Consider the following 19,745-nt stretch of genomic DNA (forward strand, 5'->3'; position numbering starts at 1 on the left):
ATTGCACCAAATCCAACCCCTAGTCCTACCAGATCCATTTGCTCTCTCTTCTCTTCTTCCTTCTCTGTTGCGTCCGTCTTGCCGCTCCGCCGCCGCGCGCTGTCCGCAGCCGTTCCAAGCCTCTGCGCCGCCGCCACTAGCACAATACTCCTCTCTCCCGTGCTCGCCGCTGGGGACGTCACCGCCGGCCCGAACGCCACCGCGGTGCGTCCGACAACTCTCTGGCTCCGTCTTGCGCTCTATGTGTTCGACACATTGTCCGGTCTAGTTTTTTGTGATTTTTTAAGAAAAATGATGAATTCTGATGCTTCGTCGGTGAGATGGTCAGGATGGGGGAGAGCACATGCATGAAGATTACTGTCAAGTTTGCCCGCGTCGTGGTGCAGGTGTTTGGAGCAAAGCACTTGAGAGAACCAAATGTGCATGACACAGAAAAGTTGTTGTCTATTGGAGAGGCCAAAGGGATTTTAGAATGCTCGGATCAATTGATTGCATACATGGTAATGAAAGAACTACTCAAAGGTTTGCGGGGAATGTATCAATGTCACACCAAAAAGGCCGCAGCATACTAGAAGTAGTGGCATCACATGATTTATGGATTTGACATCATTTCTTTGGAATATCGGGTTCTCACAACGACATCAACGTGTTTCAATGATCTTTGGTATTCAGGAGGCTTTGCAATGGGGAATCGTCGTCATGAAACTACACTGTCAACGGCCATGACTACAATATGGGATACTATCTTGTCGATGGCATATATCCTCAGTGGGTGGTGTTTGTGAAGAACATACCCGAACCACAAGGCAAAAAACAAAAGCCACTTTGCAACAATGCAAGAAGCAGCTAGAAAGGGTGTGGAGAGGGCATTCGGAGTGCTTCAAACTCGTTGGAGAATTGTTTGTGGAGCTGCAATGATGTGGGAATCAGAAATTTTGTGGCAGCTCATGATATGTTGTGTTATTTTGCACAATATGGTTGTCGAGGATGAGAGTGATGATGTTGCCCGAACCAATGATTTTGAAGAGCCTGGAGAATACGTTCAAATCTTGGAAGATCAAGATGCAACTCAGCTTATGAACTTCCTACAAATGCATTAGAATCTTCAAGATCATCATGCGCACGTGCAGCTACTTAGTGATCTTGTGGAGCATATGTGGACCCATAATAGAAACCATAGAGTTGATGTTTGAGTTATGCACTTAAAATAAATTTTATGTAAACACTATGTATTTTCGGCACCAACATTTGTTATTTCCGTGAGACATTGGCGTGTATGATCGATGTGCATGGATTTGAGAGTCCGAATTTGAAATATGTAGATGCTGAGCATGAAATATGAGGGCCCATCCGGATGCGTCTGCGGGCGTGTTGGGCGCGTCCACAGACATATAGGGGGTGGATTTGCCAAGTCCGATTGTGGATGCTTTAAGCGAATCAATTTGCGCATTTAAGAATTGAGTTACGCATCAAGCATCAACACGTGATTGGATGATTAGAAGGTTAGCGGTACCCTAGTCCACCAGGGATCAAATCCCAGGTTTGATGCTCCGGTGCCTCATAAAGGCAGAATATTCTCAGTGGGAGGCGTCTTTCTTGTTAACAGCGAGTGTCTTTGATTGTAAGCCTCTGTGTCTATATTGTGTTTCTAAAAAAATCAACTTTAGGTGCCAAAATATCCGAAGTTCACGCTTTTGAAACCGTATAACTGCCTATGTTCATTTGGGTGAAAGAAAAACAACGCCCGCGATGACTTCAAAATAAGGACTTTTTAGGCTACTTAGGAATTTACCCTCCATTCATTTATTACAATCAAAAGAAATTTTAAACGCCATAGGGTTCAAAGGAAATGTTACATATATATTAATGTTGCACTTGATCATCAACTTCTGCCAAAGTATATCTCTTTAACAAAACTAATTTCTATCCAAATGTGTTATTTAAAATAAAGTTTAGCATACATTATGAAATAATTTCATGATATCTCTCAAAAATATATTTCATGCTAGATTTAGCAATATCAATGTAGTGTTATATTACCTCCGTGCATAAATAAGTGACGTGATCTTGGTTCAAACTTTAAAAAGGTCTGACTAACTCACCAATAATTATAATTTTATTTATATAAGCCAAAACTGAATGAAAAAAAAACTACGTTGGTTCCTATATCTTTGAAAAGAAAATGTCTATTTTGGGCCCTATTCTGTTGTGCTCGGCCTGTTTTGAACCATGAACTTCTATATTAAACCTTCAAATTTCTAAAACCATTTAAAATGAACCCTATGCTAGATTTTAAAAAATGATTTGTATTCCAGGCTTTTTCAAATATGTGAGACATTCATGTTTGTATATATGGCCACTGATGTTCTACAGAACAATAGCAAGAGAAACTCATTTATCTTTTGTGTTTATTTCAAACACATAATCATGTCATAGGGTTCTCCACACTGATCATGAAATCAACTTCTTTTATATATATCGGAAGACATGTGAAAGGAAACAAATAATGAATGTGGGTGTTGGTGTAGATCACGAAAGTGCAAAAATTAAACCAAAATAGTAAGCTGGTTTGTCTTCTGTACAAACATATACAAAAGGAATTGATTTACATCGAGACGGTTTTCAAATTCTTTCATGGAATTGGAGACAAGAGCCATGTATGCCACCCCACCAATATACACAAAGGGAAACACACCGACGCCCTCTGACAAATGGGGCCAAAAAACAGGCGAAGAAGCAAACCGAAACCAACAACCGCCCGCAGCGCAACATTCCTAAGCAGCCTAGTGTGATGGTCGTGCTTGGTTTGAGCCCAAGCCAAATCCAAATCCTATCAAAATTTGGCTTGCCAATATTTTTGGTTAAGGTTTTGGTTGCACATATTTGGCCAATGTTGGTACGAGAAGTGAACTGTAATTGGCTGGAACTTTGGCTATGACCAAAAAAAAAAGTTGTCACGGTCTGTTTTAGTCACCATCCAAACATTAGCAAATTTCTAGCAAAACTTGAACAGAATGGAAGCTTCTTACACTTCCCTCCACTATGAGAAGGCGTACTAATCTGGGTTGTGTTAGTTTTCAACCCATGAACTTCAGAAGCAGAGCAAATGCTCTCCAGTTAGTGAACAGAGGATGGCATATGAAACAATCACACTTCACTTGTAACTGAGATCAGGAAAAAAAAAAGCCATTGCTGCATCAGTACAAGGTTATTCTGTACTGCACGGTTACAGTGGTGGATGCTAAATAGCATCAAAAAAATACATACAAAACAAATCCTCTTTGAAACAATAGTTATTCAGAGCAGTCAGGCCACAGCAAAGTATACCACACTCAGAGAGTAAGCCATGTTAGTCATGTCCTCCTGGTTTGTTTGCCGAACAAAGTTTTGCCATCTTGAAGCACATCCAAGATGTCTTGGCATGAAATATCAGTAGCATCTTGCTTCTTGGAACTATGCTGGGCTCCTTCTGCCTGCTTTACCAAGGTACGCGCAGTTTCATCAAGAACGCTATTTGTTCCCGGTGCATCACTGGCATCTACGTTCTCACCTCTGAGCTCAGTATCTGAAGCCGAACAGACCGCATTAGCTTGATCAGCAAAGAAATACTTTGTTACAGATGAGCTGCAGATGTCTCTGTAGGTATCATAGTTTGCAGCTCGTGTTTGGCCTCCTTCTAATATAGTTGAAAGAGGGTGCAAGACTGAAATAGCACTATCTTGCTTCTCCAACGTAGCCTTCAGATCCAAGAAATCATTTACAGACTCTTGTTTACTGAACTGAATGAGAACAGCAGTGGAATCGATTGAGAAGACTGTCGTTACTGAAGCTGGGCCGAACACTTTGCAGATGCAGCCCTTTATATCCTTTGCGCTCATCCCAGATTGGAATCCCCAGATGAGAACAATGTTATCATGCACAGCAGCAGGATATCTAAGCTTATAACATGCATCTGGTCTCTCCATTCCAGTACGCAAATCAAGCACTGTCCCGCTGTTAAAGCTAGGGGGCAGAAGATTGATATACTTCTTCAGCTTCTTATTCATCTCTAGGTTCTCCTTAGGTGTGAAGTCTTCAAATTTGACGCCAATATGGGCACACAACTGCGCAAAAACACATCCAGTCATGAATGCATCATACCCTGCCTCATGCTTAGCACCTGAAGCAAAGCATGATAACCTGCAGGGTTAGGGAAACAAATAAAAGAGAAAGATCAGAAATAATACCATTCGACTAAACCAAGTAACTGTACTGAAGATGGAAAGCTAACAGCAATATTCTACATGCAAAAGCAATTTGCGCATAAGCATGTATACTAAAAAAGATTGTGAGTACGTCAAAACATCACTGGTCAGGAACATATCATACATTGTTTCATAAGCAAGTAAACTATTGTAAAGAAGCACGTAAAATATGAACAACCCAGGACAAACCATACATTGTTTCATCTGCCTCGACTTCTATTCTCACAGGAGCCGGGATAGATGCTTCCCCAGCAGTTGAATGAAATGCAGGGCACAATAATGAGAAGGCTGAAGAAAGTGCTTTGCTTTTCTGCCTCATCAGATGCTGAACCGCATCGCTGGCAGACATAAGATGCCTAGTATCTACAACATGTGGGAAAATTCTGTTGATAGCCAAGGCAAAATCCTTAATGGATGAGGGAAGAGGCCCAATAAATTTGGAGTATACTTGTGCAATATCTGTTTTGCAAAATAGAGATAGTTAGAAGAAAGCAACAAACAACTCAGTCGGCCATCTACTGGCTGAAACTCCCAATACATCAGGAAGGTAATTTCCATGATTGGAAAACATCCTCTCAGTATATAGAGGAACCTCATCAGGAGAGACAACTGCAATGTCACTTATCATAGAAGTATTTGTAGGCAAAAAACAGTATACCTAGGAAACAACTGTGACCAACAATCAATTTTCTTTCTGAGGCAATAAGATCAATGACATGGCGGATTCCTATTGCTGATTCCACTTTTACTTTTCTGCTTCTGAGTAGATCTTCTTGCACATCTTTCTGTATTCAAATAAAATCAGAGTGATTAGTTACTGACTGAAAACTAATATCTCAGAGATCACTATGTATTGTTCACAATACTGGAGTAATGATTATACACATCATGATTATCTTTAGTTTATCCTTATTTTATTAATCAAAGAAAAACATATGAGCAAGTTTCACAAGCAGCAATGCATCATTCAATCTACCGGTGAATCCAGAAAATAGAAGCGGTCAGGAGCAAAAACAGATTTATTATAGACAGAAAGCAACAACAATGCAACATTCAACCTAAAGTGAAACGTGTGCAATTCTCAATAGGGAAGCAAGAAAATTGTCTTACCATCAATAATATACTGTCTTCGTTGTTGTCTGTATAAACTACTCTCTTTTCTGATGTTTCATCCTCACCAAATGTACAAACATACATGAGGTCTCTAAAGTTTTTTCTTAAAACCTGCACCGGAAATATATTATCTGATCATAAAAGAAATAGTGCATGCCAAGAAGCATCATCTAAGATCATTAGACACTGATACGTTGAAGAATATGCAACAGAAAGCATCAATCGGTATCCACATCCACACACATCATCCTAAACTGAACTATCGTTGGCTGTATTTTCACAAGGTACGTTTACTACGGAACTGTACGCATGAGACAGACACAAACTAGCTGTCCAGCAACCACTATATTTTAAGGCATTGGATATGTCAGGACTTACCTGTTGAATTAATTTTAATTGATGTGATGTAAACCCATCAAGCATAATAGCTGGGCGCATTTTGAAGAAAACTGTCTGAAATTGGTTGGTGGTGAATTTATTGCTTCCTAACTTATGGTTATCCACCCTGGGGTTGGTGCTTATCGCATCACGCCACTCATTAAATCTGATCTTCATTCTCTCTGAGAAAAGAAGATCAGCAGTACTCTTTAACTGCAAATCTTCTTCCTGTTTAGAAGTATTTGGAAATGCAGATAGTCCATCATGATGCAGTACATTTAGTTTCTGAAGAGCCTCTTCTTCTTGTGCTCTGGATAAATAAGATATTCCTGAGATTAAAGAAATATCATAAATAAACAAACAATCTAGGGTTTATATGCATGATTTTTATGCAGACTCATTAGTAACAAAAAATATATTTAGTGCATGACTAATATCGATCCTGCATGATTTGGATCAAATAGGAGACATGCATATAGATTAACAAATTGTTACAGGTAAAATGATGTCACCTTCATGGAAGCACGTGTTGAAATCAAACTGGTGTTTTGCTAGGAAGTCAAGTGAAGTGGTCTGACAGAGAAATTCGTGAGATGAACTGTCATATGGGAGCTCCTTGCGAGGGAAGATAAAAAAGTTATGCCTGCCCAGAAGAAGAAAAAGTATGTCATGACAAAAGGTCAATCCAGAACTGGCTAGGAACTGAAATCATGAAATAGCTAGCGGTTGCAACTGAGCTATACCAATTCTATCCGCGGGGGGGGGGGGGGGGGGGGGGGGGGGGGGGCATTATAGTTTTTCATGAAAGAAGTCTGCAAGGCATTCCTTGTTAGTCATTCTACATCAAAGTTGTTCTTGAATGTTCAGATTAACTGCACTCAGGTGTCGTGTCACCATCTCAGTCAGTGACCTATGGAGCTACTGGTCTTTTATGTAGATAACAAGGGATTGGCTCTCCAAAATAAGGTCTTATAAGTGCTAACTCTCTGCTGAATATCATAGAAGTTTAATATATGAATGGTCTAAAAGAGCAACAGATCATTGGAAGCTAATGTCAAAGGCATTGCGCCATCAGATCCTAATAAGGTACACGGCCGCAGTGGATGTCTAGGACCAACGAACAAAGCTGCAATATAGTAAACGAGGGCGTATTATTAGGTACTGGTGGAGAGGACGGAGGAAGGGAAGTGCGGGGACGCACGGATGGGCGACGAAGGCGGACTTGGCGGGGTCCCAGCGGAAGGGGCAGACGCCGAGCTGCAGCACGGCGAAGCGCTTGGCGGAGTCGCGGAGCTTGAGGTAGCGGACGTCGGCGCGGTCGAGCTCGAAGGTGTCCCGCCACGGGGCGCTGGTGACGCCGCTCATCTCCAGGTCGATCCCGACGAACGCGGCGTCGCGCACCCGCGCCCGCAGCTCCTCCAGCGCCTCCGCCAGGTTCCCCCGCGTCACCTGCTTCACCGCCACCCCGGCGACGCTGCCGTCCCCGGCTTCATCCCCGCCGCCGCTGGAGGGCGGCGGGGAGGAGGGGGAGGAGGAGGAGACGAGGCGGGAGAGGAGGCGGGGGAGGAGGGTTTTGGGCGGCGGCGCGCGGAGGAGGGGGGCGAGGCGGCGGCGGCACTGCATGGCCACCGTCGCTGGAGGGGGGAGGCGGGCAGTGGGTTGGCACTTGGGCTCGATTTGTTTGCCGTGTGAAAATGTGACAGAAAATGCCGTGAAGGTCCGAGTCGATTGGCCCGTACGAGAATCGTCATCGAACGGGCCTAACAGCATCTCCAACAGCCGCCGGTCGCGCCGCGCGCAAAAAACACATATGCTGCACGCGCATCAGTTGATTTGGCGCGACGTGCAACGCTGGCTCCAACGACCGCGTTAAAATACAGCACGCGCGCGTCGCTCCAGCAGCGCGCCAAAATGCAGCGCGCGAGACTCGCCGGTGCATTGCATATGGCATATTTCAACACAAAATGATGCACATTTTCAACACAATAAAAACTTCACACAAACAAGTTGATGAAGTTCATGCCCACAAGTTTAAAATCATGCCCACAAGTTCATCCAACCAAGTTCGAAATGAAAATCAAGTTCAATACACAAAGGAAAGACACATCATTCCTCGTCCTCGTCCTCGTCCTCATCTTCGGAAGACGATTTTTTCGCCTCCGAAGATGAATCTTCCTCCCTTGGAGGCATTTCGTCGAACATGTTGTGCGCGCCAGCCGCCGGCTCAACGAGTGAGCTTGCCGGCGCTTCGGCAGCCGCCGCGCCCGTCGCACTCCCCGTAAGCTTCTTCCTCTTCGCCTTGGAGGTGCCGGAGCCGTCCGCCGCCTTGTTTTTCTTCGCCGATGTCTTGCCCTTCTTTGGCCGCGCCGCATTGGGGAGTTTTGAGGAGGAGGGGGCGGCGGCTCGGGCCGGCGCCGACGCGACGCCACCCGCCGCCGAGGTCATCTGCGGCGGCATGAAGAGGCCGCGCGTGAGGCCGCTCGTCGGAGGAGCTCCGGCGGAGGCGAGGCCAACGCCACCCGGGTTAGGGTTTGTGGCGGCGGGGGCGGGGGCGGGGGGGTCGCGGCTATAGGACGGGGTGAGCGGGGTGCCGGCGCGTGCGTCCATGGGTGCGGGTCGCCGGCGCCGGCGCGCGGGGGGCTTTGGAGGGGGAGAAGAAGAGCGCAGCGCGAGCGTCGTGTGTGCCGCGCGCGGAAGCGGGCGCCGCAAATACACCGCGCGACGTACCGCTTCCTAGCGCGCGCCCAACTGCTTATACCGCGCGCGTGGTTATTACGCGCCCGGTGGAGTCATCTGCCGGGTTACGCGCGCGCTAAAATGGGGGATTTTGCGGCGCAGCGCCTGTTTAGCGCGCCTGTTGAAGATACTCTAAAACTCGGCCGCGCGTCGTAGGCCGACTCCGCACGCTCTGAGCCCAAAAAACTAAAAAAAAAAAAGGAATTACTGATGTCATATCTTGTGGAATTCTATATAGGAATCTAAAACACGCAAATTATACCCTTTTTTGCAAATGACATGAAATTATACACATATAGGTAATAGGTGTCTGGATCCCTCATATGAATTTTGCAAGAGACATCTGAAGATAAGATAGAGGAAAGAGGAGAGAAAGATTTAAGTCTTAGACTTGACATTAGTGGTCGTATTTTTTTGGATTTATTTTAGACCTTTCAGTAATGTGCGTTGAGTGAGAGAAGATGTTTTTGTAGTGTTCAAAAGAACTGCAGCCCAAAATAAGAATACAACAGAGAATCTGGCATTAGATATAGGTTGCACTGTACAATGTGGCCTGCCTGTGCGGTTTAGGTCCTGCTACTTAAATTGAGTAATTATTTAGTGCTCCCAGTATTAGGGCCCAATTATTTTGCCAAAATCTGGGGATTCTCCCAGAATGCGACCCCTACCCAGCTTCTCTCAGAATCTGAGCCCCATTTGTTTTACAAAGAACTGGGCCTAGATCGGAGACCAAACAATCTCTGGGAGTAGCTCCAATTAGCATGTTTGCTACTGCATTATCTTATCACCAGCTCAGAGGCTGTCACTTGTCAACATGGTCAAGATAATGCGTTGCAACTTGCAACAACAAAAAATCGAACTTAGATAGAACAGCAAAGAGCTGATCTATCAAGCTAAGTAAACTCAAGCTAATAACATCTACACCCAACTTATTCGATCATCTCTCTTCGCATTGCATCCTTTGAACAGTGAGGCCGGTTACAACTTCCAGGAAATGGCAGCAAGGGAAGAACACCGATACTGGCCAGGTAAACAAAATTGCTGACCAAAACTCTCCAAAAGCGCACATCGCTCTGTTCTCCTATACAAAATATGAGAGGCCCAGCATTTCACGATTCCTTGCCCCTTTTCCTATTTACACCGCACTACTCACGGGTGAGATGTCTTTGCCGAAAAGTCCAGCGATTGCTTTCCCAGGGTCCTCCTGCTTGATGAGGGACTCCCCGACAAGAATCTGCATCAAGGCGTCAAGTCAGGGTGACAAAAAGCAAGAAAAACTAGACTTCAGAATCACTGTAGTGTTCATTTACACGTGTTTCATGGCGCACTTACCGCTTTGACCCCGGCATCCTGAACGAATGAAACATGGTCAGGCGTGAACAGTCCAGATTCGCCTACGACCTGAAACAGGTCAAAAGTAAACATGAATATTGCATGCCAAGGAGTCATGTACATAATCCAACATGGACGAATTTTGTACTGAGAACTTCTGGATAGCAATATGGGCAGTGAAAATAGAACATGACATAGATGAACTACAGTTCAACGAAAATTTTCTCATGGTTTGATAAAGAGACTGTTTTGATAGATGAGCCTTAACTGCACATAACTAATTTATGTTACTCCGTGTGCCAAGAGCTACCCTGCCTTATATGGGCTGATAAGAGTATCATTGCCAGTGGTCTCCCTTGAGCTAACCGAGTTAAATTCATGTACAGTTACACCATTAATAATACATATGCCTGATTCACGGCATAATGCTACCTAAATGCCAGTAATGAGGTTACAAGAGATGCCGATAATTTAAACTGAAAAAAATTGACTAATGCTAGTAGCAGATGCCAAAATTTACAATATAAAATAAAATATTTGGATAGTGCTTCGTTATCAAATACTGCAACGTGTGGTAAGTAACTACTGTGAAGTGCACAAAATTGGTAGCAAGAGACATGCGGTTACTTACAATTATGTCCTTCTGGGCTATAAGTTGTCCCCGTTCACCCTCCAGAAGCTTTTTCGTGTTTGAAATGTCAACTTCAAAAGTTTCTGCAATAAAATTATGTGTCATGTGAATTATTGATCCTAGAACCTAATTTGAAGCACCACAAGATTAACATCTTTAATCATCTACTTTCAATAGTGAACGCATTACCATGTTTTACGTCCTTAAGGTTGGATATCAAGATCTAAAGTGTAGCTCTAGCTTTTACATTTTAAGAATCAAATAATCTGGATTATACATAATTAAACACCAAAAGAGAGCACATCCTTCCCACGGGCACGCTCATGCATGTGTGGTCTGCACTGTGCGGTCTGCACACATGACAACTCCTTGGAAATTCAAAAAAATTATACTCCCTCCGTCCCACAGTAGCTCCATAGTATATGATTTATGATGGCAAATAGAATAAATGATCCATTAGTTTGTACGAAGCAACAAGCATCCAGGTGATAAAATAACTGCAATGACTTGTAAAGAACATATGTGACATAGATAGGGTAAAGAACATATGTGACATAGATAGGGTAAAGAACATATGTGACATAGATAGGGATGTTCAAATATGGTTTCTTCAGACCGTTCAAAGATTGTCATGCATGTGTGCATTACAAGCTGAGTAACGTGGAGTCTTTTTTTTTGGTGCTGGACGGGTTTTGCTCTCAACAAACACCCCCAGATTGTTATATATAATATGTGCCAACAAAACTTATAACTAAACCAAATGAACAATGTCATACCAAGATTACGGTTATTGATGCCAATAAGCTGAATGCCATCTATCCCTATAACACGGTCGATTTCCCTTTCATCATGCACCTTCAACAACACAATTAACATGTTAATTCCAACAGACTTCGAATGCTGAAGGTGCATTTGATTTATTCTGCAGCAGCAAATAGAATTACTCCAGTCCAACAAGAGAGGAGAGTCGAAAGCCTTCAACATACAACATATGTTGCAAAAATAATTCACAAACCTCAACTAGAGCTGCCATCCCGAGTATTTTGCATATTTTCAGCATATAACTGATATCACGATCAGGTAAGATGGCGGCAATCAGAAGAACAGCATCTGCTCCCTTAGACCGTGCATAGTAAAGCTGCCAAGCGTCAATGATGAACTCTTTGCACAGAAGAGGACACTGCGTTCAGAAGATCAGATCATGAGCCTTTCATGCATTCAAACTACCACATATGAAATCATTGACTTCTGCAAGTAGTAAAGCATATGGCCAAATATACAGTACCTTAACTCCAGCATTGCGTATAGCCTCCAAGTAGTCGAAACTTCCCTGGTTGCATATCAAAGGAAACCAAGTATCTTCAGTACAGATAACTCCACAACATACAAAAATAAGGATTCAGATCTCCTAGAGAAGAAACTACTAACCTGAAAGAATTTTGAATCTGTAAGAACACTTAAGCATGCTGCTCCATTTTTCTCGTACGCTTGAGCGATCTCGACCTGTTTATGTCCCAACAAACATTAGTTAGTTTAGGTGTATCTGCGCTTCTTAGTTGGTGTTACAAATGAAGAGCAACAGCACCTCCTTCAAGAAAAAAAAAAACAGTGTATGTTTGTGCTAGTGAATGTCAACAATGTAAGTCTCAATAACAGGGAATAGGCAAATCAGGTGGATGGTAGGTAGTCAAATAACTAAAAGGGCAAGCATAGTTTGATATCTCTCCCTACAGTTGTATGACCCATTAATTGAAATAAGTTCACATACAAGATAGTATCGTCGAAATGGTAGTTTATGCATTCAATATAAATCACATTCAGTGAGCAGGTGAACTCCAATAAGGCGATAACATACATGACCAAGAGACTGCACAGGCTGCCTGCACCTAATTTCAGCATCACTACTCATCCCATAAACTCACCGGTTCAAAATTCTCCCTAAGAACCCCCCGGCTTGGCGACCCCTTCTTCACCTCCGCAATCAGAGCGGGCAGAGCAGTCCGATCGTAGGACGCTTTCAGCGCAGCAACAAAGTCCCTGGCCGGAGGCGCATTGTCCAGAGGACCTTTCAGCCTGTACAGGGGCATTTTCTCCTTCATCTGGCGAACACAAATCAGCCAGAGCACGAATTTGGCATCACATGAAACATCACTTTGCACAGGGCAGCACAAGCACAATGCTCCGGAAGTCCAGAACATCATCATACCTGCCAAATCTCAACGTCCTTGTTCCAGACAATCTTCTCGAGGATGTTGCGCGGCGTGTTGCCCTCGTTCTCGAGGCGGAACTGGAAGGGGCCCACGTGGTGCACGGACGGGCCCGTGACCGGGCGCCTCCGGATCTTTATCCCGTCCAGCCCCTCGATGCTGGCGGCGGGGGCGTCCGCCGCCGGGGCCGGGGCCCCGTTGTTGCCCAGCTCGGTGGCTTCGACCGCCGCCGCCGTCTCGGTCTGGTCCGAGGTCGTCGCCACCGCGTCCTGCGCGGCATCCAGACAACCAATCAGTTATGAACTCTGCCTTCCACGGGGATACGCGGGAGCAAGTTGGCGACTCACCGTCTCGGCGGGAGTGCAGCGAAGGGGCGCGGCGCGGGGGCCGTCCATGTGAAGGGCGGCGATGACGCGGCGAGGGAGCTTGGAGGTGGCTAGGGCTTTGGGGCGGCGGAGATGGGAGCAGCGGGTCGGGGGTGGGGGGCCTGGACGTGACGGCGCGGGTGCGGTAGCGAGCGCCTCCATTGGAGGAGGTGTCGGGATTTATGGAGGGAAGGGGAAAGATGGACTGAGAGAAGGTGGAGGTGGGGGCACGGGCGGCTGCTTTCCTGGCGGGGGCGCGGGGCCTCAGCCTCGCTATCCTATCACTTTCGAAATTCTTTAAATTTCAGCTTTATCCTAAATTAAATTAATTAAGTTCAGTTTTTCCTTTTTAAAACTTCAGATTTATTCTTTAAACATCATGGCAATACTAAGAACACAAGAATCAATAGAAATTACTATCACCTAGCAACGACTAGAAACACTGGAGCAAGTCGAAGGCGCGCTGCCGTCATCACCCTTCTTTACTGAATAAATCGGAATTTTTCCAAAAAAAAGCCCAAAGAACCAGCGCACCAGAACAACAACCATCACCGATGAAGAGAGATCGAAAGGATCCAATAGACTGCAGACCGGATCCAAACAAAACGACCGAAGACAAACACCAACAAAATCCCGCAAGATCCACCGAATACACCTCCACACGCCTTCCGATGTGCACCGCCGGGACGGAGGCTAGGCCAGAAGAACATTACTCCATCTTTAGGGAGCCGTCACGCCTCGCCTTTTTTAACAGGACACAAACCCTAAAGAAATTAAAAACACCCACCAAAAAACGAAGCGGGAGCCCTCCCACCTGTAAAGGCCGGGATCCACCGCGCCTCGATGGTCCTAAGGCCAATGTAGATGAAGCAGATCGACGGCGGAATTTTAAAGAGTACAATTTTGACCTGGAACATATCGAAATTTTCGGTTAATTTTAAAGAGGGGGTACAATTTAGTGGAAGTTGGCAATTCTCCTAACAGAGGAATTAGTTGAACACAGGGTGATCCAGTCAGTGCACGCAAAGTCGAGCAAGTATCCAGCAGCATGACATAAAACTCAACCACACCGATGGTGTGAAACTCAGGACTATCGACTAGCTTTGATTTCCTTTGCCTGCACGCTAAGAAAGCAAGTGACCGGACCGTCAACACCACGACTTGGCCGTCAAACGCCGTGCCGTGCGGCGAACCCAACGCCTCCGGCGGGAAACTCCTCACGTTTCTTCCCCACGACACACACCAACTAAGCTAGCGCCGTCGACTTCGCGACTTTGGGAGGAGCACAAGTCATACAGGACTCACACTAGTGACCACTGACTAGTGCCATCATGCCATCGACTGCACGAAAACTGCACCAATCCAGTAACAGCAACAGAGTGGCTCCTCCAGTCTAAGGAACAAACAGCAGCAACGGGATGACTGGTAGTGCCAACTCAGGCAGACCACTCTGTCTGTACACAGTGCCGTCCCCGAGGTGGTTCGCCAGGTCGCGGATCCGTCGATCGCCTTCCGCCTATCTCAGTCCCTGATCTCCGTGCCGAAGACCCGATACCGTCGGCTGCCCCAGGGGTCGTACTTGTCCAGGCGGTACGACTTCAGGCAGCACCATACCCAGGGAGGGTTCCTGCCCCCGCCCCCGACTATGCCTTCCTCGGCATCGTCTTCTGGCTCCGGGACGCCCAGCAGCCTGTTCATCTTTCTGGTCAGCGCCGCCAGCGTGAGGAAACCGCCGAAAAAGCTCACCTGACATTCATAAGATGAACGCAGGCTTCAGAAAAGGCAAGCATTTTCTCAGGCACTTGTGGCTTTCACAAAAAACGTAGTTTCTATAACTTCTGAGAACGAACATTGGAGGAGGTGAATTGTAAACTGCAAGGCTGATGGCTTAACATCTTACCGCATCGTTCTTGTGGACGTATGCATGGATTCTCGCCGTAGGATCCTCAAGAGTCAGCCGAAGGCAATAATCACCCGTCAATAGTGAATCCAGCTCTTTGCCTTGACAAGGGTATGCCGCCACCACACGGACCAGGGTTTTGAATTTGTGCGTCACCTGGCACATAAGATACAGAGATGTCGTTGCCGGCATTAGTTTTCACTTTTCAGAACACTTCTAGGTTAGTGTTGATTATGAAAAGCAGCATTGGAAGAGACACCATCACTGCGATCCTATTGAAGTGAACATTTTCTCACGATGAAGATTGAGTCCGGTTCTTGAAAACTTCAAGGGATAAACTAAAACCAACGCAGCAAATGAAGCTGACGAACAATTGACAAAAATGTTGCAATTGGGAAATGAGTATTACCTGTCCATGGGTGAGCGACTCCATTAATGTCGTGTAACCTGCTCTCTTGAACTCCACATCTGATAGAATTGGCAAATATCACATGGCAGGTCTTAGCATACAACAGATGGCAGCAAATCTGCATCACGTAATTATCCGGTTATGATCCATACCAGTAATATCAGAGGCCATGTGGAGGCTAGCCATTGGCTCTCGATGAACTTGGGTGGCAAAACGACCATCGTACGCCCTGGAGTTATTAATGCACTTGATAAACATTTTTCCTAAAGGAAATTTAAGATGCACTGTCCATCCATGAGAAAAGAGAAGATTACTTCAAACGTTCAATGACACCGCCATCTTCATTAGATAAAAGACGGATTCTACTAGAAGGCAGCAAAGAGCCTTTCCACATGCCAAACTCCTGTTTGCAAGTAATATTGCAGAACCGGGCCCAGTAAATATCCTTTTGCAAGTGTAGTATTTCCTTGGAAAATCTGTTTGAGAATACCCTCAGGACAGTTCCAACACAAGGCAGTGTGCATAGAACCTCCCTGGGTAGCGGCGCTTCTTCAGGATGCAGAGGGGTTGGTGTAACTGCTTCCGTGTCCAAACTACAAGGTCGCCAAGAGAAATAACAGAGGCACACAATTTAGTTCAAAAATTGAACAGTGAGATTAGCATATGCTTTATGAGAAATCAAGTCTATTTGCTCCTATGCCCAAAGTTAAAACAATGTTATATTCCCTTCAAAACAACCAAACGAAGGCCCTGATAAATATATCAAAAGCACTATTGCCATCCTACCTTTTTTTAGACAGACTTTATTTGCTATCGCATGTTGGTGAAATAGAACTTAAACAATAATTAGAGATTCTAACCCTACAGTGTCTGAAGCTCAGTTGCAGGAGTATCAGTTCCATCCCAAACATAAAAAATCCATTCGCCACTGGGAGCTTCACAGACATGAAGTACCTATAAAGAAAAACTAGATATTTCCTCAGTTGACATAAGTATCAAATTTAATTTGATTGAATATAAGGAACTAACCTTGCATACAAGATCAAAAGTAGAATCAGACTTTATATTCCGTAGCTGCAATTCAAGATCTTTCAGACCTATGGTACAAAAAACTATTACAAACAGCAACAAATATCACAAAAGATACTCACACTGAATATATTCTCTATTGAAGATAGAAATAATCATGAATCTGTGTAGAAACGCATACACATAAATCACTAGACAATTTTGTATGCAGGCCATGCTGGGATAAGCACTTACACAATGCAGCATCATGGCAAGGAGATAAAACCAACAAAAAAGGGGCCATTTATGCATATAAAAACTTAAGTGGCACTATATTAGAATGAAGTCCATACAAAGGCAGCCTTACCTAAGATGGTAAATGCAAGAATGCAAGTAGAAATACGAGAATAATTAATCAGATGGATCATTGTATACGAATGGGGCCTAGATCAGATCGTGCATAGACATTAACTGGCCGGAGCAAAAGTTTGAAAACAGTGATAGCAAGATCCCATCAAGGCTGATGGACAAAAGCAGAGTTTCCGTCTCAGTTGGAAGCTCATAATCCTGTTTGCTTCCATGGTATGAGACAGATGTACAAAATTTGAAAGAACACGATTGTAACACTGCACAACATGTAATGTAGATGCGTGAACCAAAGAAATGAATAACAGTAGTGTTCAAATTAGGAGTCACCTGGAGGATGATACACAAGCCACATTCTCATCTGGGTTAAAATTTGATTGTCATGTTTGGTTCCTTGATGTTTCATAGAAATCTGGTAAGGCCTGAACTCTGTAGATACCATCCCTCCAAATAGTGCAAACGAAGAAAACCTTTTCTCAATAGTTACAAAGAATTCACCATGAAGCACTTTTATCTGCAGATAAAAGTAGAAATGATCCAGTCACCACAAATACTTGATAAAAACGAGGGAAGAAAATTGCACATACAAGCATACAAAAGGAACAATGTAAGTGCAAAGTTGTATTCTCAGAAATGCCATAGAATGTGGCACTACGATAAGTGGACACTTGAAGAGTATTCAGCTATACCACAACATTATGGAGACTGATGATATCGCCGCTTGACCTAACAGACGGCAGTAGTGCAGTGTTGTTGGCAAAGAAAGTCACGGAGATACCAGATGTACGTGATTGATCAGCTATCCTCAATGTAAGAGTGAAATCTGCAAAAACATTAGCCATGACTGAGTGGCATCACATTGATTTCATCAATAAGCAGAATGGAACAAAAAGAATATGAAAATCACTAGGCCATGTAAAGACAAGATTACCATAAACATCAACCACCTTGTTTCAAACATATATGCATTAACCTGCTAGAAACTTACTTCCATGCCTTCAAGGATGTGGGATAGGGGGGCCATTATCCCGCCTTGCTTTTTAGTATTATTATAGCTGTTGGTGTGGCCATTTTGGTCAATAAAAAGAGTGCAGAAAGGATTAATAAGGGATATTGTTTCTCATTTCAAGGAAGACGGTTGCGTGATGTGTCTATTCTCAAAGATGCAGACGACACCATTCTTTTTGTAGAAAATTTACAGCAGGCAAGAAATTTGAAGCTTATCCTACGCTTAAACATCTTTGAGGTTTGAAAAGAGCTCTATTGCTTAGGAATGAGGTTGAGAGATGAGAGATTTTCCATTTTGTGGAAGACTACAGAGGAAAAAGTAGAATGGAGTTGGCTAGGTGGCAAGATAAAATATTATCTTATGCGGAAGGGTTTACTCCCAATAATTCTTGTTTAAGCAGCATCGCCTTCCTACATGTTGTACTTCTTTAGGATTCCAAGGGAAGTTCTCAAGAAGTTAACAACTTCAGGACAACGTTGTCATGCCATTTGGTTAGCTAGTCAGCAGTATTTACAAGGGGGCACTCTTTCTCAGGTGGAAGCTAGATCACGTGAGTTGCATTTCTAGCAGAGTTTAATGCAGAATAAGCCACTGTTGTTTGCATTCTGTCACAAGAAAGTGGAGGATGATAACTCCACTTGTTCCTGGGAGGAGTGGAAGGGAACACAAAATGTAGCTTTCAAATTCCTTTGATTTTATTACCCAGCATTTGGTAAGAATGTGACTGGCACATGTGTTTAATGAAGGATGGGGTATGTAGGGTTTATGAGAATTTTGTAGAGAGCTTCTGGGTATGTGGATGCAGCACCAGCTTCAGCAAGAATCTGATGTCCCTTAGCTGAGGAACCGGATAGATCAGTGTGGAAATTGGGTGCAAAAGGAGAATATATTGTGCATTCTTTTTGTGTACTATAGATCTTAGAACAGAATTTGATTGCTATCCATTTAGCTTTAGCATTTTCATGTGTTCATTGTCAGGAACCCACGAGTTAAACACACTCACTATCGCATGGTTTCAGCAAAGGTCATCACTAATGGGAAGTCACCAAAGAGTTGATTTAGGGATGATCATTGTGTGAGATGCTAAAGCTTGAGTTTTTCTCGTGCTAAAGCCACCAGATTAATTAACCAGCACGACTTCACAAATCAAAGCAAAGGTAGTACTGTACTATAATCTCATAGCTAAAAACAACAAAATATAGCCCCAGGACTTCCTGTTTCCACAGAATTTGCAGGGCAGGACCTGAGAACAGTTTGTGAATCGAGTATAGAGAAGGAAGAAGCATGACGCTGAGCTCAACGCATCAAGCGGTTACAGTTAAAAAGAAACACTCCTCACGAAATTCTACATCAACTGACTCGGAACCCTCTACAGCCCTGACCGGTGCGACAGAGGTCGCCTGAGCATTGCCTGACTAATTTCAAGGCATGCGAAGCAACGGCAGAACACCACTCCAGGTGTCTCTAACCTAAGCCCCAATGCACCCGAGCAGCGCAAATTCGTGCGGCGATAAGAACCCTAGGGGAGCGCGCGCATGGCAGGTGCGCAGGGGAGGGAGGGGGGGGGGGGGTGACTCACCGGTTCCGCGGCTGCGGAAGGCGGCGCCGATCTCGATGACGGCGGCGAAGAGACAGACCCGGAAGCCGGGGGTCTTGAGGGCGTCGGCGATAGGCAGGTACACGTACTCCGCCTCGCCGCCCGCCATCGATGGAACCGCGCCTCCCTCGCGCTCTGCCGCCGCTGACGACGACGCCTCCATAGTGGTGTTTTGTGCGTTACCGAGTGACGGAACGGACACGTAGCGAGTGTGGCATTTGTAACTCGAAATTTCAATACTCGCTCCTGTTAGGAATTAATTAAATGGTAGATTTTTTTTACGGGGGAAAAGCAATTCATTGATCAAGTAACAATGGTTTTACAATCATCTAGAATAGTGTTGCTAATCTCCGGTGGTACATTAGCCAGGCTGTACGTTGTTGTCCTGTGCAGCCTTGTTCTGTGTACTACTGATCTTTCGAACATGAGTTTGTCGTTCTTTGAGCATGC

At 44.6% G+C, this 19,745-nt stretch overlaps 3 protein-coding genes across 3 annotated transcripts; all 3 read right to left on the minus strand.

Moving 5' to 3' along the window:
* Positions 1-3,170: 3,170 nt before the first annotated feature.
* AHG2 (Polynucleotidyl transferase, ribonuclease H-like superfamily protein) lies at positions 3,171-7,442 on the minus strand. Its single transcript, XM_048701883.2, has 7 exons — positions 6,937-7,442; positions 6,248-6,378; positions 5,736-6,064; positions 5,355-5,468; positions 4,903-5,029; positions 4,439-4,703; positions 3,171-4,179 (listed from the first exon to the last, which is right to left on the minus strand). Exons 1-7 carry the CDS (start codon positions 7,356-7,358, stop codon positions 3,354-3,356), a joined length of 2,214 nt encoding a protein of 737 aa, XP_048557840.1. The 5' UTR covers positions 7,359-7,442; the 3' UTR covers positions 3,171-3,353.
* A 1,941-nt stretch (positions 7,443-9,383) lies between these two features.
* Positions 9,384-13,218, minus strand: LOC125538623 (indole-3-glycerol phosphate synthase, chloroplastic). Its single transcript, XM_048701882.2, has 10 exons — positions 12,989-13,218; positions 12,641-12,910; positions 12,357-12,533; positions 11,863-11,937; positions 11,720-11,764; positions 11,450-11,614; positions 11,211-11,289; positions 10,435-10,517; positions 9,804-9,872; positions 9,384-9,705 (listed from the first exon to the last, which is right to left on the minus strand). The coding sequence occupies exons 1-10, from the start codon at positions 13,166-13,168 to the stop codon at positions 9,607-9,609; spliced, it is 1,242 nt and encodes a 413-aa protein (XP_048557839.1). The 5' UTR covers positions 13,169-13,218; the 3' UTR covers positions 9,384-9,606.
* An 816-nt stretch (positions 13,219-14,034) lies between these two features.
* Positions 14,035-19,499, minus strand: LOC125538622 (protection of telomeres protein 1b). The gene is made up of 10 exons (XM_087544342.1): positions 19,278-19,499; positions 17,379-17,512; positions 17,020-17,203; positions 16,345-16,412; positions 16,181-16,269; positions 15,630-15,908; positions 15,468-15,544; positions 15,316-15,374; positions 14,907-15,062; positions 14,035-14,752 (listed from the first exon to the last, which is right to left on the minus strand). The coding sequence occupies exons 1-10, from the start codon at positions 19,456-19,458 to the stop codon at positions 14,528-14,530; spliced, it is 1,452 nt and encodes a 483-aa protein (XP_087400468.1). The 5' UTR covers positions 19,459-19,499; the 3' UTR covers positions 14,035-14,527.
* Between the last annotated feature and the right edge of the window lie 246 nt (positions 19,500-19,745).

The sequence above is a fragment of the Triticum urartu genome, chromosome 2A, assembly GCF_056163025.1.
Source record: "Triticum urartu cultivar PI428250 chromosome 2A, HENAU_Tu73, whole genome shotgun sequence".
In the NCBI taxonomy this organism is placed as follows: domain Eukaryota; kingdom Viridiplantae; phylum Streptophyta; class Magnoliopsida; order Poales; family Poaceae; genus Triticum; species Triticum urartu.